This window comes from Salminus brasiliensis, chromosome 3 (genome assembly GCF_030463535.1).
Source record: "Salminus brasiliensis chromosome 3, fSalBra1.hap2, whole genome shotgun sequence".
NCBI classification, from domain to species: Eukaryota; Metazoa; Chordata; class Actinopteri; order Characiformes; family Bryconidae; genus Salminus; species Salminus brasiliensis.
Window position 1 is genome coordinate 43761592 of NC_132880.1, and position 26638 is coordinate 43788229.

Genomic DNA, 26638 nt, shown 5'->3' on the forward strand with positions numbered 1-26638 from the left:
TCCGGTCTGTTTGCGTGCTGGTGTTCATACTGAGCTCAGGCTCTGTGAACAAAAAAAGGGCCCCATCCAATCGGCAACGGGGGGCATTTGTGCTTGTGCACAGGGAGGGAGGATCAGGGTCAAAGACACATGTAAACATCAGTGAGGCCTTTGGATGCGCCGAACGTTGAGAGGCCTGAAAAGGGATGAGGATGTTGCTCTATTCCTGTTGGCTAGGCGGGAAAACTGCCTGAATTTTGACTGTTTTACAGAAACCGCTCAGTATTGTTTTGTGTTTGGAATAGATAGTGGTATATATCACAGCTGGTAGCACCAGCAGACAATGTAGCAAGAGTTTGCTAATGCATGAATTCAGGGGCGGAGCTTCAGAAGGGGAAACTGAAATTCAGTGAAATTCATTGAGTTCAACAGTCCTTCTCCAGAATCACATACAGCACCTTTAAGCCACTTTTGAGCCAAAAGCAAGTGCTTTTAACAATCATTTTGAAAAGAAAAGTCAAGTCTAAGGAACCATTGCGAAGCTGAGCACGCAAATCGATGCTGTCATACAAAAACCTTGTATCTCCATTTTTGTTGTTTTTCACTTTTTGACATATTTCGAATCTGACGGTTGTCCTTTACATTGTGTCCGAATTAGATGGTGAAATGACCAATAGAAATGCTCCAAAATGAGGTTGACTAAGATCTTTTCACATTGACTTCCATTGAAAGTTAAGAAGTTTTTTTCTTCTCCTGTAAAATGCATTTTTGCCTTTTTGCCTAAATTGTTGGTAAAAATCTGATCGATCTGATAAATCTGGGCAGCTACCCTTCGCTTTCCTGACCTAATTGAAAAGCAACAGCAAAAATAAAAAGATTTACACACAACATTTGAGAAGGCGGCAAGGGGTCCTGAACGGTTGACAGCTGAACGTGTGAATGAAATGCTAACCATCCTGATCCTTATTTACACAGTGAGAACAACAGGAGGGTGGTGTGTATTCTTTAACCCGTTCTCACTGTTTATAGAACTGCTTGTTAAGCATTTGCACTGATTATTTCAGTTGCAGTAGGGTCTATTCGTTTCACTGCCACAGCGGATCCTCCTGCGTGTTGCCCTGAGCCAGGCCTCTGTAGCAGAAGTCATGACTGTCATTGCATCCGAGTCTCATCAGGTCTCTCAGGGGGCTCCACATGAACCGGTGGCTAAATTCCCTCGTTTTTTTCTCTCCCTTCTCACCCCATCTGCCACTCTACCTTTCTGCTACTGCTCGGGGGCCTACTACACCTCCATACCTGCCCCCCTACTGACTCACACGCCCTGAGTGTCAATTCCCCAATCTACCTCTCTCTCTCTCTTTGTCACCCCCCACAACCAACCCACCCCAAATGAAGAAAAAAAAACTCCCTCCCTCCCTCTCTCTCTCTCTCTCTCTCTCTCTCTCTCTCTCTCTCTCTCTCTCTCTCTCTCTCTCTCTCTCTCTCTCTTTCTCTTTCTGTCTCTCTCTGACACTCGCAGTGCTGTTCAGTGTGTGCCTGCAGGCGAACATATGCTCCTCTTCCCTGCAGATTCCGGTGTGTTCAGGGGGAGAAGAGGGATTGTTTAATGTTTATTAATCTCACCTGTCTGCAGAGGGGGAGATGTGGCACCGCACAGATGAATGCACACACACACACACACACACACCTGCACACACCTATGTAAAAGAAGAACACAAAAATACTTTTGAGTATGAAGGGTGAGAAAACAACAGCACTTCACAAAGACAGTGACGGAGAAGCACTCCTTCTATTTTTCCCCGTGCAGTTCTGCTTCAGAGGCAGAACCATGCTAGAACAAACAAGCCAGAAGAACCTGGCTGCCAGCTCTACGAGTGCAGCACACAGCCAGCTCCGGAGACAAAAGGCCTAGACTAGCTGACTGAGATACAGTCATGATTTTAGAATTTAGAGCAGCAATTTTCTGCATCACTTAAACAGGCAGGTGCGGATTTGTAGACAGAGAAAGCAGCAGGAGAAGCAGCTTAAAGAATCGGGAGTGTTCTCAAGATCGGGCCTCGTTTACCAACCGTTCTTAAGAAGAACCTGCTTCTCAAAACCCACTTATGCAGATTTATTAATGAGGATTTGTTCAATTTACAAGGACAATAGGATCCGTCATCAATTCTGCACTTTAGGAATCTGACCTAGACTTTTATTTTCAAATTTATAGATAAAATTTTGGTTTTAATTAACCACCTTTTCGTAGTCCCCCCTAGCACTAGCAGTTCTCCTGCCATTAGAAGGGTAAGGACTTAACCCGTATCCTCTAAAACATGCAAAGCCAGCCACCGCCTTTTTTTTTTTAAACTGCAGCATCACCAGGCAGCCGATATGCTCTGAGGACAGCGCCGGATCCCCAGCTCCACCACTCCAGCTAACAGACCCCTGTGCTCTCCAATCTTGCTTAAGAGTGATGAGGAGAGAGCACAGATACTTGTGCTCTCTAGGTCTCCGGCTGCTGATGACAAAGTGGCATGACTCAGGATTCGACCGCTCGCGCCCCTCCGGCCATAGTTTTAGTATGTATTGTACTTTTTGTCAGGACTTTTCTTTAGGAAAATTCGTAGGGAGATATTGGTGAATGAGGCCCATGAAGGTTCTCAGGCTCTGAACGTTCTTTACTCATCAGTTAGGTCCTCTGCTTACTTTGGACCAGAGCTGTTTACAACAGAAGCAAGGAAAATGAACCACTTATATGTTACTCACCAATCTCTATATTAGGAACAGCAAAACACCTCCTTATTCAGGTGGAGGTGGTGGTGTAATAATGAGGAGAATGTTTTTTGGCACACTTCAGGTCTGTTAAAGCCAAACTCTTATTGGTTGAATGCCACAGTCTATTTGAGTACATGCTCATGTTTATAGCTGTGTACATGTGCCAATTTTGCACATGGCCCATTTCCCCGCATGGTTGATGGACCATGATGGAGATTACTCCTACAGGACCGTTGACATTGACATTCTAAATCTATAGGCATTAATATGGAGCTGCTCCCCCTTTTGCAGCTATAACAGCTTCTACAAGACTGTGTCTGTGAGAAGTTTTGCTCATTCATCCAGATAAACACTTGTAGGATCAAGGAACTTTGGACAAGGGAGCCTGGCTCGCAGTCCCTGTTCAGGTTCATCCCTAGGGTGTTTAATGGAGTTGAACTCAGGGGATCTGTGCAGGCCAGTCAGGTTCTTCCACATCAGACTCACCTATATATCACAGCTGGTAGCACCAGCAGACAATGTAGCAAGAGTTTGCTAATGCATGAATTCAGGGGGCGGAGCTTCAGAAGGGGAAACTGAAATTCAGTGAAATTCATTGAGTTCAACAGTCCTTCTCCAGAATCACATACAGCACCTTTAAGCCACTTTTGAGCCAAAAGCAAGTGCTTTTAACAATCATTTTGAAAAGAAAAGTCAAGTCTAAGGAACCATTGCGAAGCTGAGCATGCAAATCGATGCTGTCATACAAAAACCTTGTATCTCCATTTTTGTTGTTTTTCACTTTTTGACATATTTCAAATCTGACGGTTGTCCTTTACAACTCAGGGGATCTGTGCAGGCCAGTCAGGTTCTTCCACATCAGACTCACCTAACCAGGTTTCCCTTAATTGGAATTAAAGGGCCTATAAGCCCTGAGAAAACCCCATAGCATTATCCCTCCTCCACCAAATGTGAGAGTTGCAGGTACAATGCAGTCAGACAGGTAACATTCTCCCGGCATTCGCCAAACCCAGACTCGTTCGTGAGGAGTGCCAGACATCACTTCATCACCCCACAGAACACATTTCCACTGCTCCAGAGTCCAGTGGTGGTGTGCTGAACACCACTCCACTCCATGCTTGGCATTGTGCATGGTGATGAAAGACATCACACAAGCATTCAGCTACTCTGCCATTGAAACCCATGCTATGAAGCTCTGAGCACAGTTTTCATGCTGATGTTAATGTTAGAGGTTTGGAACTGCAGTTATCGAGTCAGCAGACCATTGGTAACTTTTATGCACTATGCTTATCAGTACTTGATAAGCTCTGATCCCACTCTGCAACTTGGTCATTACGTCTTATGTGGTCTGACAAATCATAGCTGCTGATTCCTAAATGCTTCCACTGTTCGATAATACCACTCACAGTTCATGGTGGAAGATCTTCCCTAAATAGAACACCTGTATTCAGTGATTAAAAGGTGTGTCCTAATACTTTTGTCCATATAGTGTACTCCTTATTTAGGTGATTTTAATCGATTTTCAATGTTTTAAGTATAGTGATGTCATGGCAGAGGCTTTAAAATTGATACCGGGACAGAGAGAACAGTTAGACATAAAAACAAGAATCAAAACACAAGGCACTCTTAACAGGGGGTAATGTTTTAATCGGACATAAAAGATTCAGATACGCAGTACAAAAGAGTGACATTGTGGGGAGGCAAAAGTAGTCGTTACTTAGCACCCAGAGGAAGCTTTTCCAGGTCATGAATGCCGTCCTTGTCAATCACACGGACAGTGAAAGAGGGCAGGTTCAGGATGAAGCGTTTGTTGAGCTGCAGGGAAACAGGAAGACCAGAATCTCAAGTCATTGGTTTGAAGTAGAAAAAAAAACAAGCACAGATAACTAGGGTCATCAGCTTTAACGGTCTTTCAAAAGCCTAAACTAGCAGGAAAGGCTGGTACAGAAGAACAATCTGAAACAAAGCAGAAGAGGCAGAGGACAGCATGTATGAACTGATGTAGAGAGCTCACCTCTTCTACACACTTCTTCAGGAGCTCTACGGCCTCGTCCCGCGTCAGATCTGCACAGACAAAAAGACACATTAATCGGTTTAAGGGTGGACAACATTGCAAACATACTGTACAACATTATGATATTTAAAGACTTTATGAAATGCAATATGCAGCAGGATGTTAAGCTTTTCCGAGAGTTGTAACAAGCGTACCAGTAAAATAGCAATGCCACACTGGCACATAAAAATAAATAAATAAATAAATAAATACATAAAAATGAATTAGGCTGTGTATTGGCAAGACATGTATATAAATAAAGTTACATTTCCTAAGTATAGGGCATTCTAACTATATAGAGAAGTATTGGGACACCTGCTCATTCACAGTTTTTTCCAAAATCAAGGGTATATAAAAGATAACTGACAAGAAAGCGAGAGATACACAAGTTTTACCTGGTCTGTAGTATCTGTCCAGGATGGACAGAGTGAGGAAGGCTCCGTATCCATGTGCAGCAAATGGGGCTTTGGCCAGCGCTGAGAGATAATCCATATAGTAGAGTCCAGGCCCATCAGTCTCATCATAACCAGCCAACAGCAGGTTCACGTGATACGGAGTCTGCAGGGAACAGAAAACAAGAGCATGTCAGTGAGAAATGGGTTTTCCATCAAGATCTTTTTGAGAAAAACTGGGAAAAGAAATCTGGAAAAAAAAAACCTAAGTGTGGTTACTAATGAGGTAGACCAGTTGACATTGTTAAAGTACAAATGCAAAAGACGCTAATAGAACCAGATTTTGCAAATAAGTGGGGACGTATCGGACAGGGTTGGGCTATATGGCCAATCAGAAGTGTTTGCTGCAGTGACGTACCCACTCAGGGGTTCGGAAAGCGATGGTGAGAGAGCCAAGTGAGAGAGCGACATCAGCCCTCATTAAATGGGCTGCTGGCCGCTCCGCCCGCTGACTCTGAAGTACAGCCCTGCACAGCTGAGAGACGGCTGCAAGAACTTCTTTAAGACAGGTAATGACTGTCTGTATCCCTTTGTTCTATGTGCCCAAACCTGGCGGGAGGCTGTTTACAAAAAATGCCATAAATGAGTTTTAAAATTAAGTTAGCTAATTACGATCCTACAATACTGCTTTAATTAACAAGTTCAATTGAAGAAACTCAACAAAAATAGAGGACTAAAGCATTCTCTACATTAAACCAGCGTCAGATAGAGAGAAAGTGAGCGAGAGAGAGAGAGAGAGAGAGAGAGAGAGAGAGAGAGAGAAAGTGCGAAACAGCCGAAACAGGGAATTGGGAGGGGGGGGGGGGGGGGGGGGGTGGTGTAAAGCGGTCTGGGGGGTCGTTGGTGTCACCGGCAGTGTGACATCTGCTGGAAGACAGCACCCCTGCTGCTCCGAGTGCCTCCCGTCCTCTCCTCCCCCTCCCTCCCTGAGCCCCCCACCAACCCACCCGCACCCCAATGTCCTGGAGCAGCGCCAGATCTCATTAAAACTTCTTTGACTCTCTCTCCCTCTCGCGCGTTTTCCCTTTTCCGAACTCTGCTCTTCTATCACTGCTTTTTACTTTATCTCTGCTATGTCTTTTTTCCCCTCCATGCTCTGAGCTTTTAGCACTTTTATATAACTGCTCCAGACTCTGACCAGATGACTAACTAACTAACCCGCTGTCCATTTCATTACAGCGCTGCGAGGGACCGCAGAAAGCCGGCTCCAGTCTCGCACGTAAAGGGCTGCACTGAAAAAAAAAAAAACAGGCAAAAATGGCAAACCATCTCAGCTTTACAGAAAACGAAAATCAGTGGCTGAAAGATGCCGTATTCATACACTGGCCATCATCGTTGATGAATTTAAGCAGTGCTAGTGATTGGCTGTCAGCAAAACCCTGTAATTTTGTCCCTGTTAAAGTGACTGGCAGCTCAATACTGAACATGTCAGACAACTGGAACTACTGTGCGGTTTCTGACAAGGACAGTTAGTAGTTACAACAGCTTCCAAATCACTGTGATGCCCCACCGACTGTAATAGGAAGAACAGCGTCTCTATTGTAGCTACTCTGGGCTCGGCCCGCGGCTAAATGCAGTATGTAACATTGGTGAAGCAGGCAGAACAACACTCTACCGCCTTGAGTCACATGCTTCTTCACCTTCCAAGGTTCTGTATCTTTCCACTCATCAATAAAAAGGTTTCCTTTAATGGTGGTACAAAGGACAAATTACACTCCCTGGAAGTAGAAGGAGCCCAGGAGCTGAAAATGCCAACTTCCCAAAGTGCTGCTTTAAGCGCCAAAACCACACATTTTTATTTAATAATAATAATAATAAAAAAATAAGAAAATACAGAATATGGATGACCCAATTCAACCCATGCATACTTTAATGGATTGGATATTTTTAAGGCAGATCCAGATCCGATCCTTTGTTTCTACCACTGTGTTCTAGCAGAGCATCTTTTGGCATCTTCTAGATACTATTAACGGCCATTATTCCCAGCCTGCAGCAGTGAGGAGCGTTCCCAGAGGTTAGAATAAGAGTTTAGAGTCTGCAGTGAGGAACAATTTTACAGTGGAACATGAAAACCTTCCACTGCCTTTGAGACTATTTCTGCTGCTTTTGCCTTTACTGCCAAAACCATGTGGGAAACTGCAGTCCCATCATGACTTTACTCTTAAATAATGGCTGGTTATAAACTAAAATCTTGTGGAATCACTGCACTGAGCAGAAATTCAAATACTTTTTTAGAGAACTAAATCAAAACAGATTCATTACACTATAAAATTCATTACACAGATTCATTACACTATAAAACAGTAATTTAACATCAGTAGTCAGCAAAAAAAAGAAAATTTCTAAAGTGTGTACTACTATGCAGACACACTCCACACAAGTGATTTCAATGCAGTGTTTTTAAAGGAACTGGGAATTCCATCAGACTGGAGTAAAATATAATAAACAGGCTAAAAAAGGTTTTTTTTTTTTGTTAAAGTCAGTACTGAACAACATAAAACCATAAAAACGTCTCATAATAAAAACTGTTACTAAAAACAAAGTGTAGTGATTCCCATTCCGATCCAGTGACTCAGGATCAGGGGCCAATCCAAGGAATTTTTAATGGATCAACCTTTCCTAAGTTGTGGGGCTGTATTATTGATAGAAAGAAAAAGATCAGATTAAATCTGACTGTATTTAACATTAAAAGACTTAGATCAGATTGGGGAAATAGATAAATAATAATAATAATTTTAAAAAAGTGTGATCGGGACATCTCTAACAAAGCAATTTTACTTGAGTATTACCTAAATTATGCAACTATCATTTAAAAAAAAGAAAAAAAGATCTGATCTGGATCTGATCTGATCGAAATAGGCCAATACTTTGCATTGAGATACTCAGAAATTCCTAAAACAGACAATAATAAATTCTATAAAATGTGTTTAATATTACAAATCAGATTTTTTTGTTTCTGTTTACAGAGCTTGGGTCCAGAGTGTCCTAAATTTAAATTTTGGAATTGGAAATGTCATTTCGGCGCATTGCTACTAGAGGCACACCTCAAACCACCAGAGAGTCTACAGCCTTGGCTTCCCTGCTCTCAAGAGCATGTTTGAGAGTGGAGGTGTTAGACAGGCTTGGCTGTGCTGCCATACTCTCCCAGCAGAGAGAGAGGAGTTTAGAGCCGAGCCTGGTCGAGACACCAGATAAGGGATCTACAGAGCTCCCTGGAGTGCTATCTAACGCCCAGTCCCTCTTAATTCAACACCTGTTTCACACATGCCCCACCTGAGTTAGCTCTTAACACAACAGCAATTCTCTCACCCCACCCAGGAGGATCTGGCTGCTGACTGTTACTACAAATGCGAGCATCACTGCAGCCTACAGATCAAGGTATGGATACAGGAGCAAAATAGCTTGGGGACGAATAAACGGGGGATATTTCACCTCTTTTTCCCTCCATCTGTGTATATGTGTGTGTGTGCACATTCCAGCGTTCCTCCATGCTCTCACTCCTTGCCCAAGGCCATGTTCTCTCTCTCCGTGCTGGCTTCGTTCCCCAGTCTGCTGTATCAATTGTTCAACTGTGGCAGTGCAGGGGAATGACGTGCAATATGGTGCCAGCAATTATTTGTGTCTGTGTAGTCAGGGGGATGCAGCAATATTTCTGTAAGGCAAAGATGCCAAACCGTTGCTAGAATCGTTTGTGTGCAGCTCTGGAAGGCGCAGAATTGGCTGTTGTCTTTGAAAGCGTATGGAGATGGAGAGATCCAAGAGATCCAAGAGGAGAGGCTGTAGTTAAATGCAATCTTATCGGACTAGTCACCCATGTGACCCTCCATCTCTCTCCACCAAACATCCAACCCTTCTTTCTTTCTTACCATCTCTGTGTCTGTGGGAGCAGGCAGACTCCAGAGACTCCCTGCAGGCCCAGTTGTTTTCTTCTGAAGCCTGGTCCGTACACTGCGTACAATAGCTGTCCTACCGCTGTTGAGTTCCAGTGGGGTTTCTGCCACCACAGACAAGAGTGTCTACATTATCTAAGCATATCTGAGACTAACGCATATCCTGCTGTTTCATACATCCTTACTGATGTTAGGGTCTCCAAAATGAAGGGGTTATTTGGTGAGGAGCTGTTGAAGAACCGTCTCTACAAATGCATGGTTTTATAACGGATGGTGCATGCTGAAGGGTTAAGAACCAGTTAGGGGGCTCAGAGTGGCTCAGCGGTCTGATACACTGCCATTGTGGCCCGGGGGTCCTGAATTTGAATCCCGAGCCGAGTCGTAATCCAAGAGAGCAGAATTGGCCGTGCTCGCTCCAAGTGGGTAGATGGCGCTCACTCCAATCATCACTCTTAAGTGATGTTGGCCGGTACAGGCACTTGTTAGCTGAACCCGGTTAGCTGAAAAGAGACAGTGGCTAGCTGTGCATGCATCGGAGGAGAGATATCTAACAAGGCTTTGAGACTAAGGCAATAATAATAACCTAATAATTTACTTTTATTGTCCGTTAAACTCTGCCTATATACTTTACATACAGCATTATTAAATTCTGTTATTTGTAAATCCCAGTTTAGAAAGCCAGGGTCACAGCACAGAATCAGCCATGCACAATACAGCACCCCTGGAGCAGAGAGGGTTGAAGGCCTTGCTCAAAGCCCCCACAGTAGCAGCGTAGTGGATTGTGCTATTGAACCTACAACCACTGAGCCACCACTGCTCTTCGAGGTCACCCTGGATGATCTCAAATATAAGCATAAAAGCAATTATATCAATTTCAGTGTTAGGTGATTTTCATTACACCTAATGCTTAACCCCACCCAATCCCACAAACCACAAAAGTGAAAGTGGTCCTGTGGGGGGAAAAAAGCCTGACGAGTTTTGCAGGCCGTTCTTTAAGCATGCTCTAGAAGTGGAAGGGCTACAGCTGAAGCATGTTGATTTGGGATCCTGGCCTGATGCCCCCGAGGCCCCCTCTCCCTCTGCAGCCCCTCCCACATCAGCTGCTCTAATTGTTTTTTGTAATTATTTTCTCCCTTCTGCTATTGTGACAAGCAGCAGCTACACTCTTCCTAACAAATTAACGCACAAACTGCCAGACAACAGGACCGGGATGGAGGCAGGCCTTTTACACAGATGGGCGCGCGCACACACACACACACACACACACACACACACATACACATGGGAAGAAGCCTTCTGAGATTAGTGGGATCGCGCTGCAGAGCAGACACAGGTGCTGAAGATATAAGCCTCTGAGACTCGGATCACACCTCCACACATTCACAACATACTGACATCTGTCTTTGATCGTCGTCAACATGGGTCATTTAGTCACAGCTAGTGGTGCACAGTGCGGCGCTGGCAACCCAGTGTGAGTTATGTTTACAGGTTTGTTTAGTGTTAATAAATGAGCACTGGTGGGGGCTGGAAACCCAAATCTAATCACACTCCAAGACCGAATATATGCACTGAATATATACATTATTAGTGGGCAATATAACAATATCTCGACCAATTGTGTAGGCTGTGGATTTAGTCAGCGCTTAAATGGTGTTTAAATAAAGTTGATGGGGAGAGAGAGAGGTTTTTGTTGTACTGTGAGTAATATGACAATTGCATTATATGCGCCTATGCATATTGTGGATATCGCCAGAGCTTAAACACTGACCAACTGCACGTCTTTATTACAAAGAGAGTAATTAATCTTGTTTAACTGTATGTAACTGCAGCAAATCCTATATATAAATGTACATACATCTATGTACGGGGATAGTTACGCATTACGCAGTCTTACACTACTGGTGCATTTTGTCTGTGTGTCAAAACACTGCAATGAGAAAACGTCTGGGTGAATATTTTCATCATTTCGTCCCCCATAATATACACTCTGGAGTTTAAGAACAGTGCCAACTAGACTTTAAGGAAACCCTGGCACAAACATTGAATACAGTACAATACAGAAAGTACTGTTCATTTTAATTATTTAGAGAAACTGTGCATCACGACAACTGTAACAATAGCTATAATTAACGCTTTCATACACATCACTGTTGCACATGAGTAGTTATGATTTTGCAGCCATGTAAACTGTTCTCTGTTTAATATACTAGTTTCAGGTGCAGTAAATGAAAATACAAGAAACTCTACAGAACACCCTTTTGGACAGTAAGGCTAGAAACATACTGAACACAAATGCCAATGCTCCAATGTTCTTACATTACTGTGACTGTTAATCTTAGTAACTTAGTATATTTAACTTAGACTGTTAAACTTAGTTGCCTTGTGGCAACGCTCAGAATGCAGCTCACGCTTGTATTGTGTTATGAAATGTGTGACATTTTTAACACAACTATACTGCGTAGTGTTTGTGTTTATGTGTGGAGTCTAATTTTAATTCCAGATAGAGGCTTAAAAACGACAGATGCTTGATAAGACATGCATATACACACCCTGCTGCGGAGGTAGTCTGCTAGGTTCTTCCTGGTGAAATTTGCAGCAGCTGCTGGACTTAGCTCATACCCTACAATAAAAAAAGATTATATTAGTCATAGAAAATCAACATGATTTTAAAGAGTACAGTCACAACACTTGAATGCACCTACAGTAACAATAAACAAAAGAAAACAAACAATACATGCAGTACTGTGCAAACGTTTTAGGCACCTGAATTAAAAGCTTCTTTTATTATTTATCCAAATTTTTGTAACTGAGTGTCCTGCTATCCCTTTCTGCTGTTACACTGTGAATTTCCCCACTGCGGGACTAATAAAGGACTATCTTAACTTATCTTTTCAGTAAGAGTTTATTAGTTCAGCAAAACACTGATATTAGAATAAACACTAATAATAACACTCCTACAGAAAGTGGTGGTGGTTCTCCATCACTGTGTTCATCATTAGAACATCTCCAAAGTTCTCCTCTCTCATGGAGTCTAGTATTATTTAGAGTTCTCCACAGATCAACACCTGGTTTGGTGGTAAATCAGGGCTTAATGATGGTAAATTAGGTGAGCTGCTGCTGCTGCTGCTGATGGAGTTGAACACATCCTCCACGCTGTGCTGGCTGGACTGGGGGGCGTCCAAGAGAAACCTGGAAGGAACTGAGCTCTGTTCTTCAGACTAGCTCACCGACAAGATCTCACTACTTTCTTCAGAATGAGAAGCTCTTGTTCCTTTTTACTGGATTTATGTTTACCTGTATCTGCTCTAAGATCTGGAGTTTCTACAGTGAAATACTGAACATCTGCTGGATTAAGCTGAGAGAGCTCATCCTGACAATGGAAGGTTATGTATGGTACGTTTAGCGAATACTCACCATTTCTCATTTTGTAGAGCTGAACATTTTTCTGAATGTACTCTGCAAACTGCACTGTATCTCCAGCCTCGCCAACACATAACAACAGGATCTTCTCACTCAGTTTGAACATTTTATCATAGTCTGAAAAGGAAACACAGCATGTAAGGCCTACACCCTCCAGACATCACCAACACCACAACACAAAAAAACAACACTGGTATCAACGTGCAGAGCCACTGAAGTATCCAGGGGGAAAAATCACTAAAATCACTTAAACTTAATAATTTAATAGGCAACACTTTTTAATTAGCTGGTCGGTGTGGCGCAACAGATAACACCACTACCTGCCAGTGAGCTACCACACCATGTGGGAGACTGGGGTTCGATTCCCGGTCTGGGTGACTGTGCTGCTGGGCTACACCAATAAGAGTCCTTGGGCAAGACTCCTAACACTACACTGGCCCACATCTGTAATACGAGTAACCTTGTAAGTCGCTCTGGATAAGAGCGTCAGCTAAATGCTATAAATGTAAATGTAAATATAATTATTAAAGAGGTGACACTTTAGTCAAATCAGTGGAGCAATTAAAAAAAAGACTGAACGCTTTAAGCCTTTATTGCCTTATTTAAGCTTTACTGGCTCTGCATCATTATAATAGAAGCTAAATGCAAGCTCTAGTTACTAATATATTAATCAGAAATCAGATAAGTGACTATATTAACCTGATCACATTAATATCAGCCAGCAAATGGGCAAGAAAAGCCACTTTCACTTTCATAAGAGATTTGCAATCTCATCCTCTTAACAAGAGTTTATTTTAAAAACGTTACAGACAGACAACTTATATTTATTTACTTATATAACACAGCTTTGTGCTTTAAACCAGCATATTAATCATTATAACTTGATCAATGTTTACAGATACGAGCAGCAAATCTGTTCCACCCACAAAAAGTGCTTAGCAAGCCGGCTAGCCGGCTAGCCAGTTAGCCAGTTAGCTAGCTCGCTCAAAAGGGAGTCCCGGAGCGCTTTCCGCACAAATCAACCAAGATAAAGTCACATAAATCACAACTTCTACAACTAAAGAATTGATTAAATGTGCTGCTGAGCTCAGTTTAATAAACAAGCGATGATATTCGCACAGAAGTCTGCACCAGATCGCCAGCAGGTTCGCCTGTTAGCTAGCTAGCTAGCTCTGGAGTTAGCCACTCAGCTAGCTAGCTAACGCTGATCAATCTTTACCGTGTTTCATCTGGATAATGCTGCTGGCGGCCACGTTATCGGATGCAACCAACACAAAATCAGGACCCTGGATCCCGATTAAATACTCCATCTCTGAGACGGACAGAGGAGCTCAGGTAAACGTGCTGAACGGGGTCGGAATTACACAGCAGAAGTGGAGCACAGCGGCGCACGAGACTGTCGTCATCACACTACTGGAGCTGCTGGGTCACGTGGGCGCATGACAAGTGGACACGGAGGCGTGCAAAAGTTTGGGCACCCCGGTGAACGTATTTGTGAAAAAAAACTAGTCAAGTCAAGATTTGAAAAAAGCATAAAGCTAAAGATTAAACATTTAGTTTGTAAGTATTTAAAGCACGAGTATTTTTTCAGCTTATTAATTTACAGTTTTACTATAATAACACTATAATAATGGATTTTCACTCATTCTTCCTTGCAAGTGGTGATATTCATGGGCCGTCTGCAGCACTGCTCAGATTTCCGATGGTGTTTTGGCCCATTGTGGATTCTGAGGTGTGTTTAGGGTCATTATTCTGCTGTAGAAGCTCATCCTCTTTTCATCTTCAGCTTTTTACAGAGGGTGTACTGATTGCTTTCAGAATTTGTGGGTATTTAATTTAATAAATTCTTCCCTCTACCGGTGAATGTTTTCCGTGCCACTGGCTGCAACACAAGCCCAAAGCATGAATGCTCCACCCAGTGCGTAACAGTTGGAGAGGTGTTCTTCTTATGAAATGCTGCCCCCTTTTTGCCCAAACATGCTTTTGATTCCCGGGCTCGGCAAGCTGCCACTGTTGGGCCCTTGAGCAAGGCCCTTTACCCTCTCTGCTCCCCGGGCGCTGGAGTTGGCTGCCCACCGCTCTGGGTGTGTGTGTGTGTACTCACTGCCCCTAACACACGTGTGTGTGTGTGTTCACTACCAGATGGGTTAAATGCGGAGGACACATTTCGCTGTACACTGTACAGTGACAAATACGTGCACCTTTACCTTTTTTTTTTACCTTTGCATTTACATAATGTAATAGGCTTTGGGGGTTTATTTGAATGGTTTCAAAGCTGAATGTTTTGGTGAGGACGCAGGAAAGGTTTTCTTCTGATGACCCTTCCTTGAAGGTGTTGCTGCACAGTAGAACAGTGCACCGCTACTCCAGAGTCTTCAAAATTTTCCAGCCAAATGGGGGCTTTGATTTGCCGTTCTAGAAATCCTACACGCTCAGAGAACTTAAATCTTGTCCTCAAACTTTTGCATGGTGCTTCTTTTCATTTTCTCACTCTAAATCTGTACAAAACAGAAATAATACACATGATGCCTTTCGGATATCAGTCCAATCTCCACTCACTCACTAACTATTTACAGTTAAGGAATTTTGACCAGGGGAGCCCAAACCTTGTATGCTACGACATAATGTCTGAATTCCTGTATTTGTGCACATTTTAACCACGTAATGACATTACATCTTAAATCATAACTCAATAATGCTCAAAAGTGACCCTGAGGGAACAAATCCACGAGAAGACATTTAATCTAAATGTATTTATTAAGGAACAATATTCAACACTCAACCCCCCTGTGTGAAAAAGCCACCACCCTCTTTCTTTCAATAACATGTTACATTCCCCTTAGCAACAATAACTGCAACCAAATGCTTTCTGTAGATGTTAATTAGCATCTCACAACACTGTGGAGGAATGCTATCCCACTCCTTCAGCTTTAGCTCGGTATGTTTTGTAGGATTCCCCAAATAAAGAAAATGGTAGCAAGGCAGCCATAAACCATCACACTACCACCACCATGCTTTACAGTTGGTGTGAGGTTCCTAAATGGATAGATTTAATGATGACCATGTTGGCCAAAAAGCTCTGCCTTATCTGTTCATTAGACACTGTTCCAGAACTCAGAAGGGTCTTCTAAATCAGTGGTGTCCAACCTTATCCACAGAGGACCCCGGTGGGTGCAGGTTTTCATTTTATGAACACACTTCAGCTTTTGAAAGACTGAGGAACCAACTGGATAAACAAGTGGAGTCAGGTGTGCTTCGGCTTCAGTGCAGAATTGAAACCTACAGCCCCAACAGCCTTTGTGTATAAGACTGGACACCTCTGATCTAGGTGTTTCTTGGTGAATTTGAGATAAGCATTTACATTTGTCTGGGTTAGCAATGGTTGAGTCATGAACACTGACCTTATCTGATGCAACAGAGGTCTGCAGAGGTCTTCTTTACCTGTTGTTCCTAGGTTCTTTGTCCCCTCCTGGATGATTTTACATCTCCCTTTTGCCAAGATTTTGGAGTGTGCACTCCTAGGAAGATTGACTACTATTATAGCCCTGATTGTAGTTTGGTGGAGCCCTAGAGATTTAGAAATGGCATTGTAACCTTATACAGATTGATTGAAGTCCACAAACCCTTTTGTGAGGTCTTCAGGAATCTCTCTCTTCACTGTGGCAGGAGTGCCTCACCAGACAATCAGTGTGCTACTGAGTTTACTCTGATTTAAAGGCCCAAAGACAGGACTGGCTATTAACTCATTTAGAGTCAAAAAGCAGAGGTTTATGGTCAACTATAAAACACATTTAAGGCAAATCTCAGTGTTTCTCATTATGAGCCAAAGAAAGGTCTATGTAAACCAGGGGTGATCCTAGCCTCCAAAGGCAGTGGTTACACTAGGCTCTAGGATACACAAGGATGGACTCATTGTGAGTCACTAACAAACTGATGCTCTCAGTCTTTGCCACTCCACCTTCTAGCGTCTAGCATTAACCCAAATACTTACAACAGAGCATCTGTTTGAGTCTCAGTATATCATTTAGTGACTGCCACTTCACTGGCCAGTTAATACATTATATGTATTATCACACGAGAACCATTGCTCTGCTGCATGCATTTGTAATGAGGCAGTGGTGGGTCAACGGTTAAAGCTCCAGGCTATTGATGACAGTTGTGGGTTGTGGGTTCGATACCCAGGCTTGGCAAGCTGCCACTGTTGGGCCCTTGAGCAAGGCCCTTCACCCTCTCTGCTCCCTGGGTGCTGGAGTTGGCTGCCCACCACTCTGGGTGTGTGTGTTGTCACTGACCCTAGTTCACTAGTGTGTGTGTGATCACTACCACAGATGGGTCAAATGCAGAGGACACATTACATACAGTAGTACAGCGACAAATGTAAACCTTTACCTTACTGTGTGATGGAATCAGTCTGAGCTTTAGAGTAATAATTCATATATAATAGTGCAAGTTGTTTTCAGTTTTCAAGTAAGAGTGAGATAGATGCTAGACACCAGGATTTCCTGGATAGTCAAATCAAATCACATTTATTTGTACAGTGCTTTTTACAACTGGCGTTGTCACAATGCAGCTTTACAGAATTGGTCATCAATAAGCAGACAAGAGATCAACAAGACCCCAGTGAGCAGCCAAAAGCAACAGGAGCATAGAAAAACTCCCTCATAGCTGGAGGAAGAAACCTTCAGAGGAACCAAGACTCACAAGGGGGGACCCATCCTCCCCTGGTCAGAACCGTACTTGATGGCAATGGTCAAAAGCCGATCCGCACCAAGAGCCCTTCGAGCTTCAAGTACGGCTCGGCTCGACCCGCCATCCATCAAAATCCACAGAAGACAAGCGCCCAGGTGTTTTTCTGTCCTGGCACCAAAGTGGTGGAACGAGCTTCCCCTGAGTGTCCAAACGGCAGAGTCGCTCGCTGTCTTCAAACCCAGATGGAATGAATACTTTGGGCGAATAGCAGAGTAGTCACCTTACTAACTTGTGTTTATTAGTGTCTAAACTTGAATTATTAGTCTATTCAAACTAGCTGAGGTTTTTCTTGGGTAAATAGCAAAGCACTTTTGTAAGTCGCTCTGGATAAGAGCGTCTGCTAAATGCCTTATGTAAATGTTAACTGTTGTATATAAAGACTATTCTACTGCTCAGGTCTGCAGAATTATCATAATGTTATATGACAGAAATATAATCATAGTAGAGATGATGGTTAATGGTGGTGATAATAAATAGTGGCAATCGTTACAAAGATAGAGTCTATGTAAATGTTTAACATAGTGTTAATGGAAGCTAACTGCTGAGGTTGTGAAGAATGGGCATACACCGTCTGTTTGTGGGGTCTACACTGTCTGTGACTGAATGGGCATACACAGTATGTTTGTGGGGTCTACACTGTCTGTGACTGAATGGGCATACACCGTCTGTTTGTGGGGTCTACACTGTCTGTGACTGAATGGGCATACACAGTATGTTTGTGGGGTCTACACTGTCTGTGACTGAATGGGCATACACAGTATGTTTGTGGGAAGATTTTAAGAGTATGTGGGGCCAGTAAAATCACTCGTTAATAGTTATGCCACTTAGAAATGGCCTGTTTGGATACTGGTTTCATTTCATTAATCAGTTTTTACTACATAGATGGATGGATGAAAGCATATACAGATACAGGGGCCAATGCAATCATCCCTGATAAATATGGCACTGACAAAGGGCCAATTTGGCCTTCATTTCAGCTTAGATAGACAGACAGATAGGTAGGTGGGTGGGGTGTGGGTGGATGGATAGATGGATGGATGAAAGGATATACAGATATAGACAGATAGAGACTATAGATAGATGGATAGTGTAGTTCAGCAGAGTGAGAGTGGATGGAAAGAAGCTGGTCCTAAACCGAACAGCACAGTTGCTCCTGTATCTCCTCCTGGATGGTAGGAGGTTATACAGTGTGTGTCTGGGGTGGAAGGAGTTCTTGACGATGCTGTGCAGTCTCCGCACACAGTGCTGGAGGTGAATGTCTCAGTTGGCAGCTGGCAGGGAGCTGGGAGCATTCTACACCATCGTCTGCAGGGCCTTACCCTCAGCCACAGAGGAGCTGCCATACCACACCGTCCCACAGTGAGGATGCTTGTAATGGTGCAGCGGCAGACGTTAGAGAGAATCTCAGGAGACGGATGGTCCTTTCTAAGTCCTCTTCAGGTACGAAGTCGACACTTTTTGAACACGAGTGAGGTGAAGAGACCTTTCTTTGAGTCATGGGAGTACACTTTCTCTATGAGAGCCTCAATTAAGATCTTGGGAGGCAACTGCCAACAACAACAACTGGCCGTGCTCTCTCCCCTCATCACTCTTTAAGCCGGCACAGGCCTCTGTTAACTGATGCGGTGGAGCTGGGGATTCTGTGCTTATCTCCAAGCGTTTCAGCAGCCTGAAAATGCCAGAAGAAGAGGTGTTGTTATGAGACATGTGTTAAGAGCATTGCTATTGCTAGGGGGAGCTACGAACGGATAGGGTTAATTAGTAGTACCAATTTGGGAGAAATTGGGCTGCACGCCTTATCTCACAATTGATCCGTTATACGAGGTGTGCTCCCTGCTGGAACGAAAACCGGCACCCGCACTGGCTCTTTGTGGATGAGAACAGTGACCCCTGATGTGGACTAGTCCTTTGTAGACCCTGATGTAGATCAGTGCTTTGGGCTACTGATGTTTTCATCCTCCAAAATAAGATTTCATACCCTCAGAATATAAAATTTCTTTTTTTGTGTGTGTGTGTTTTATTTTTCCTGCTGAGTAACCTGAATTACTAAGAGTGATTCACGCTGATGCTCAGACAGTGTCCTACTGAAGGCAGCTCAGAGGACACAGTCTGCCTCCCCCAGCAGATTAAACGAATGCACAGAGCGCGAATTACCCTGTATTTCCCAGGCTGATGAAAAGATTTCTTTAAAGCCTCCAAAAGCCCTTCAAAACGTTTCCCTTTGCCTACGCCACAGTCTTGATTTCATTTCCAAGGCTTTGATGTTCTGACCCACTACGCAACACGGCCCATAGCAGTTGAAACTACTTTGGAAAGACGATTGAAATGTGATTTTCCTACACTGCGAGCGTGTGCTCTTTTAATGATTTGTTTATGTCTGCTCTTCCTGTACAGGCCCAGGTTTGTTGTTTTCTTTTTTTTCGTTGTCTGCGTTCTGCAGCTCTTGTAGCATATTTGAAATGAATTTCTGATAGATGCACAGGGAACCATTGTAGTGAAAGTGAGACCGGATGTGTCATACTCATTTAAATTTTTTCTCTGTATCCCCCCTACCCCTCTCTCTCTCTCTCTCTCTCTCTCTCTCTCTCTCTCTCTCTTTCTCTCTTTCTCTCTCGGCATTTGTCACTGGTTCAGCCTGACTGCTTCGTTAGGACTCATAATTTGCATTCAGATTAATTATCTAATTACCGACAAATGTCCGGCGGCCACCCCGCACTCCAGCTCGTCAGCTCAGCGCCTGTAATTATTTTAATCATTTACTTTCATCTGGAGCGTTCCTGCCATACTCCTGTGTTTAGAGGCCATTCTTAATTACCCTGCCAAGACACTCTTCCCCTCGTTTCATGAGAGGGAGAGAAAGCGAGACACACACACACACACACACACACACACACACACAGAAAGAGAGAGAGAGAGAGAGAGAGAGAGAGAGAGAGAGAGAGAGAGAGAGAGCCCGATGGGGACATGATCCAGGAGTCCTGACAGCATCATGGAAGCTCCGAACTCGGCTGGTTTTTCGCCCTTGTTTCTTTCCTCTACTTCTCATTCACTTTCTCTTTCTCCATCTCTACCACTCCCCCGCCCCCCTCACCACCCCTCCCCTCCTTCTTAACATCCTCCTCCTCCTCCTCCTCTTCTAACTCTTTCTCTCTCTCCATCTTCCACCACCACCACCACCACCACCACCACCCCAACCCACATCACTCACCCCCACCCCTCTCTTACTTCCTCCCTTTCCCCCTTTATCGCAAGCACACACAGGAATCGCCTCCGGGCCCCAGTGCTCTGACTGCTAATACACTGAGACACACACACACGCATGCACTCTCACTCACACACAGAGACTGTGACACAAATCCTGGCGCAACGCCCCCCCCCCACACACCCCCCACACACACACACCCACGCTATCTGCTCGGAAAATCTATACACCTCTCTGTGTATGCTTTATTTAATCATCCGTCACACTGTTCAAGGTTGCATCTGGTTCGTGTCCATCAGCGTGTTGTGGGGTCAAATCCCACTCACTTCGCTCCCATAATGATGCCCTCGCGGCAGCCTTGAGCCAGATACACTAGCTGTAACTGCTCTGGTGAAAATACACGAGCTATAATTGGGCCCCTTGAACATCTAACTTGCTTTGGATGAAAGTTTAATGGAAAGATGATTATCTCCCAGTCCTTTTTTTCAGTTTTATTATTTTTGGGTTCTCTTTCAAATGGAGAAAATGAGCTAGGCTTCATCTCTGTGCTTAAAATGTGGTCAAAATGAAGCATACTCATAACACAGTAACCGGCTGCACTACTGCAAAACATGGCACAAAAGCGGTTACCAAACAGCAATGTCCCGCTCTGCTGTCTCCTGATAAAACAGACGTGTATCTTATTGTTCCTATTGAAGGGAATCAGTTCTACTGCCAGAGTTGGAGTGGGGGGAAAAAAGCACAGCGCTGTCTGTGGATTGACAGACACACTGTTTCTACCATGCCCCAACGGGACTCATCTGAGTATAGGGATTATAGATGCATAGCCTTGGGGTAGAGTTTGCTGGACTGCGACAGGTTTTGAACTCAGATTAAGAAGAGAGGGACAGGCTGGATTAATCATATTCATGAGTTAAGTGCGAGTTGTGTATCAGAGGAGGGAACATATGCCACATAGAGACACAAATCCTGAGATTGTGGCCTGGTGTTGATAAATGGTGTTAAAAAACACAATTAATCAATGTGAGCAGTTGAAAGAGAGAGAGAGAGAGACAGAGAGAGAGAGAGAGAGAAAGAGAGAGAGAGAGTCATGAGAGATGTGTGTGTGGCAATGCATTTAGTTCATTGTGGGGACTTTTGTCCTAGAAGTGAACAATATAATAGTATTTTATTGCATTATGATGTTAAATAAGTTGTGAATTAGTAATGCACAATATCATTACTGTCGTGCATACTGTCGTTTTTTACTTTTTGACAATTTTAATTTGGCAGTTGTTTACATTAAACAAAAGTATTGATTAATGGACCATTAGAAAATTTTCAAAATGCACTAAAATAACATCCTTTTACATTACTATAATTTCATAACTCAAATTTCATCATTTTGTTTTGGAAATGACCTTAGAACTGGTTAAATGTAATATATCGTTGTATGGAAAAAAAAACTGGACATAATGTGAATCAGACCAATACAAATGCTTCAAAATGACTTGGACTAAAATCTTCACATCCTTTAGAGAGGCCATTTCGGAGATACAAGGTTTTTGTATAATTGCAACAATATGCTTCTCTGAGCAAATCTTTGATATCTTCAGTGCTTAAAGAACACTGGCCAAATATAAGTTTCTATACAGTGTGTAATTAGTCCTGCCGAACCCTGTTTAATACTGGAATTTTGTCTGTGTGTCACAATATTGCGATAAAACTGTGAATCGTAAAAATGTCTAAATATTGTAATATAATATTTTTTATCATATCGCCCAACCATAATTTGTCACCCATAGGAGCAGGAATTAGACACAGCATGATACCACTTTATATTTTCTGATATCAACACCAATACTGATATGTCTGGAGTATCGGCCAATACAAAAATTGATATGTCTGGAGTATCGACCAACACCAATACCGATATGTCTGGAGTATCAGCCAACACCAATACCGATATGTCTTGAGTATCAGCCAACACCAATACCGATATGTCTTGAGTATCAGCCAACACCAATACCGATGTGTCTTGAGTATCAGCCAACACCAATACCGATATGTCTGGAGTATCGACCAACACCAATACCGATATGTCTGGAGTATCGACCAACACCAATACCGATATGTCTGGAGTATCGACCAACACCAATATGATATGTCTGGAGTATCAGCCAATACAAATACCAATATGTCTTGAGTATTAGTTATTAGCTAATACTAATCTGAAAGCATTAAATTACTTAATTTAATAATTTTGCTTAAAATAAGCCTCTAAAAGTGGGACATAATGCTTAATTTACCCAAACACTCGACACGTGAAATGCACAGCTAACATCACATCCTCCAGCATTTTATCCGGACAGTGACCCAATCCCACTCGTCGATAAAGATTTGCCACCAATAGAAGAAACTGCGCACATCCTGACATTACGGGGTCACTTCTTTAACCAGACATATATTTTTGAGGAAAGTATGGGATGATATTTGGGTTGCAGTTTGTAAGATCTGCCTCTACAGGTGCCTTTTATATGTGTGTTTATCATGTCACCCAGCCCAACTTGTCATGTGGAAGAAAAGAAACTAGAGATGGTACAAGATCATTTTTTATGTCACCAACACCATTGTTCGGGTATCAGCCAGTATCAGTCAATACCAATCTGAAAGCTTTAATCTATTAATCAGTTCGAACACTGAACAAAGTGAGAAATACACGGCTAATTTCTTATTGGCTTCGCTCCTGTATCAATTTCAGCATTTTGTGCTGGTATTGGCCCAAAACATGCCATCTATAGAAGGAATTATGATGGGACACATCATAATGTGTGGGACACACTCTTTTCCCCACATGTATGATACCACTTCCACATACATATACATATTTACATATATATATATTGTAATTGGAGATACAAGTTTTTAATTACATGTAGCCAGTTCTGAGCCCATTTCTAGAACAAAATGACGAAATAAAAGTTATGAAATTGTTGTTTGGACATATATGTTACATCAGGATTTTAACCTTAAAATGTTTTGATTTATTCTATTGGAAGTCAATGCCAAAATATTGTATTAATTTCAGAATTCTGTTCGAACACCGAACAAAGTGAGAAATACACGGCTAATTTCTTATTGGCTTTCCTCCTGTATCAATTTCGGCATTTTTGGCCCAAAACATGCCATCTATAGAAGGAATTATGATGGGACACATCATAATGTGTGGGACACACTCTTTTCCCCACATGTATGATACCACTTCCACATACATATACACACACACACATATATATATATATATATATATATATATATATATATATATATATATATATGTGTGTGTGTGTGTGTGTGTGCGTGTGTATGTGTATATATATATATATATATATATATATATATATATATATATATATATATATACACATATATATGTATATTTTTTTATTTTATTTTTTTTGTTACTGAGGTTTAGCTTAGGTGTAATCAGGTGTACCAGTAGGATATGTAGCTACAGGCTACCCCACAAAGACAGTAATACAACCGCGTGTGTGTGTAAGAGAGTGTGACTGACACACCCGCACCTTCACACAGTCAGCTCGGCCTGGCTTATCTGAGCATTTCTCATAGCTGAACAAAAGTGGTATCAAGGGAATATAGTCCGGGTCGCGGTGTTAAGAGTGCGTTTAACGTAGCACTTTAAGCATTTGCATTCTTGAAAAGCCCAAGCCCCGGTGTCCGGAGGGCCGCTTTTCTCTCTTTAATCTGCGATTTCACGGCGTCGAGAAGCGGCTGCCTCGCTCCCCCCGGCCGCCTTTTGTTGAGGCCGTCGCCGTTTAGCGGCGCTTTTGCTTCTCCTAAGCGGGAGAGGACGTGGGCACACGAGGAGAGCACTTGGTATGAAGGGGTGAGAAAGAGCGGGGCTAAATGGAAGTGACAGCCTCTGAAAAATTTTCCTACCGGCAGCTGTGCGGGTCGAACGAAGCCGGCTTCTCCCCCCCGCGTTAGCCAGCGCTGTGACCCCCGGAGCTCGGCACACGCACCTGCCGCTCTGAGGCGCCCTTTCACCGGCACAGAGAGATAATCGAGGGGCGGGGCGCCGCCGGCCTGCTCTCAATGAGCTCCTGCGAAAAAACCCTTATGCGTGAAAGAGCCTCCATTCAGCCTCTATTGTTCAACACGTTTTTATGGGACAACATTGGCCATTATGAGGTTTCCAGATTTACATGGGACTCCATAGAGGGGTATAATCCTTTAAAGCAGTGAACGAATAAAAGTTTAAACCTGCTGTTTTCATATTTATTAGCTGGTTAAAGCGGCCGAGGCAGCTGAAGCCACCCAGACCAACAGGCTTTACAGGCCCCCACATAGGAGCACAGCTGATCAGCCATGGCCCTGAAGCTCACAGGCAAGAAAACTTAAGAAAGCTCATTTAAGGAAAGAAGGACAGAAAGCAGAGTCTTTAAAAAGTGACAAAAACAATACTAAATTATAGGGGTATAGGCTAACCGTGAATAAACTGATTTCTTTAATGAAGTATAAACTAACATTGCTGCTGAATGTACTAAAACTATCCCCTACAACATCCCCTACCCCTACCTAAAACAACATCCCCTACCCCCTACCCCTACCTAAAACAACATCCCTTACCCCTACCCCTACCTAAAACAACATCCCCTACCCCTACCCCTACCTAAAACAACATCCCCTACCCCTACCCTTACCTAAAACAACATCCCCTACCCCTACCCCTACCTAAAACAACATCCCCTACCTAAAACAACATCCCCTACCCCTACCCCTACCTAAAACAACATCCCTTACCCCTACCCCTACCTAAAACAACATCCCCTACCTAAAACAACATCCCCTACCCCTACCTAAAACAACATCCCCTACCTAAAACAACATCCCCTACCCCTACCCTTACCTAAAACAACATCCCCTACCCCTACCTAAAACAACATCCCCTACCTAAAACAACATCCCCTACCCCTACCCTTACCTAAAACAACATCCCCTACCCCTACCTAAAACAACATCCCCTACCCCTACCCCTACCTAAAACAACATCCCCTACCCCTACCCTTACCTAAAACAACATCCCCTACCCCTACCCTTACCTAAAACAACATCCCCTACCCCTACCCCTACCTAAAACAACATCCCCTACCCCTACCCTTACCTAAAACAACATCCCCTACCCCTACCCCTACCTAAAACAACATCCCCTACCCCTACCTAAAACAACATCCCTTACCCCTACCTAAAACAACACCCCCTACCCCTTACATCGCTACTATCATTTTTAAAACCCATCTCACAGAAAGCTGTGATTACTTAAAAAAAAAAAAAACAAGACCTAATAATGAAGAAAATTATAACACAAGTAGAATAGAAAGCTGTGATAATGATATAAAAAAATAATGGTAAATATAGGAGTCCAGCTTAAGGGCTCTTTTTGGTGTAGTGTGGTGTGCTTACTTGCCCAAAGAATTGAACCCTCGGCTGCCACAAGTGTTTTTACCCTCTGTGCTACACTATACTACACATACTGCAAACATTACCCCAGATTAGAGAACACTGTGTACTCAATTACACAAGCCAATTACATTGACATTTTTTATTAATTAATTATTTTTGTATGAAGGCCTCAATATTACAGTGTTTATTGTTATTATTGTTGCTTTTATATGTATAATAACAATAACACTTATATATATATATATGCTCACCAGTTACTGAAGTCGTCTCATTTTACTGCCCAGCTGAATAACTTTATGTATAATTTAACATATCGCTGCTGTCATGAAAAAACAACAAAAAATTTTAACTTTCAATGGAAGTCAGTGCCAGAAGATTGTGCCCCAATTCATTTTCCAGCATTTCTAAATTCTGCATCAATGTGAAGGACAACTGACACATTCACATTATGTCAAAAGGGGAAAAACAGCAAAATTGGAGATACAAGTTTTTAATTACATGTAGCCAGTTCTGAGCCCATTTCTAGAACAAAATGATGAAATAAAAGTTGTTGGTTTGACATATATGTTACATCAGGATTTTAACCTTAAAATGTTTTGATTTATTCTAATGGAAGTCAATGCCAAAATATTGTATTAATTTCAGAATTTCAGTCATTCTGCAGCATTTATAT

The 26638-nt window shown here is 42.8% G+C and overlaps 1 protein-coding gene across 1 annotated transcript; it reads right to left on the reverse strand.

The window, feature by feature from the left end:
• Positions 1–4362: 4362 nt before the first annotated feature.
• On the reverse strand, positions 4363–13950 carry psmb2 (proteasome 20S subunit beta 2). Its single transcript, XM_072674902.1, has 6 exons — positions 13771–13950; positions 12546–12668; positions 11681–11751; positions 5185–5347; positions 4751–4800; positions 4363–4551 (listed from the first exon to the last, which is right to left on the reverse strand). The coding sequence occupies exons 1-6, from the start codon at positions 13859–13861 to the stop codon at positions 4450–4452; spliced, it is 600 nt and encodes a 199-aa protein (XP_072531003.1). The 5' UTR covers positions 13862–13950; the 3' UTR covers positions 4363–4449.
• Positions 13951–26638: the final 12688 nt, after the last annotated feature.

Bases quoted from the DNA above. Each gene is read 5' to 3' on its own strand.
- psmb2 (XM_072674902.1), bottom strand. From the start codon at position 13,861: ATGGAGTATTTAATCGGGATCCAGGGTCCTGATTTTGTGTTGGTTGCA. The intron at 12,669-13,770 runs GTAAAGATTGAT...TTTCCTTTTCAG, and splicing joins CATTATCCAGATGAAACACG to ACTATGATAAAATGTTCAAA. The intron at 5,348-11,680 runs GTGTGTATATGC...TGTTCCCTGCAG, and splicing joins CAGACTACCTCCGCAGCAGG to ACTCCGTATCACGTGAACCT.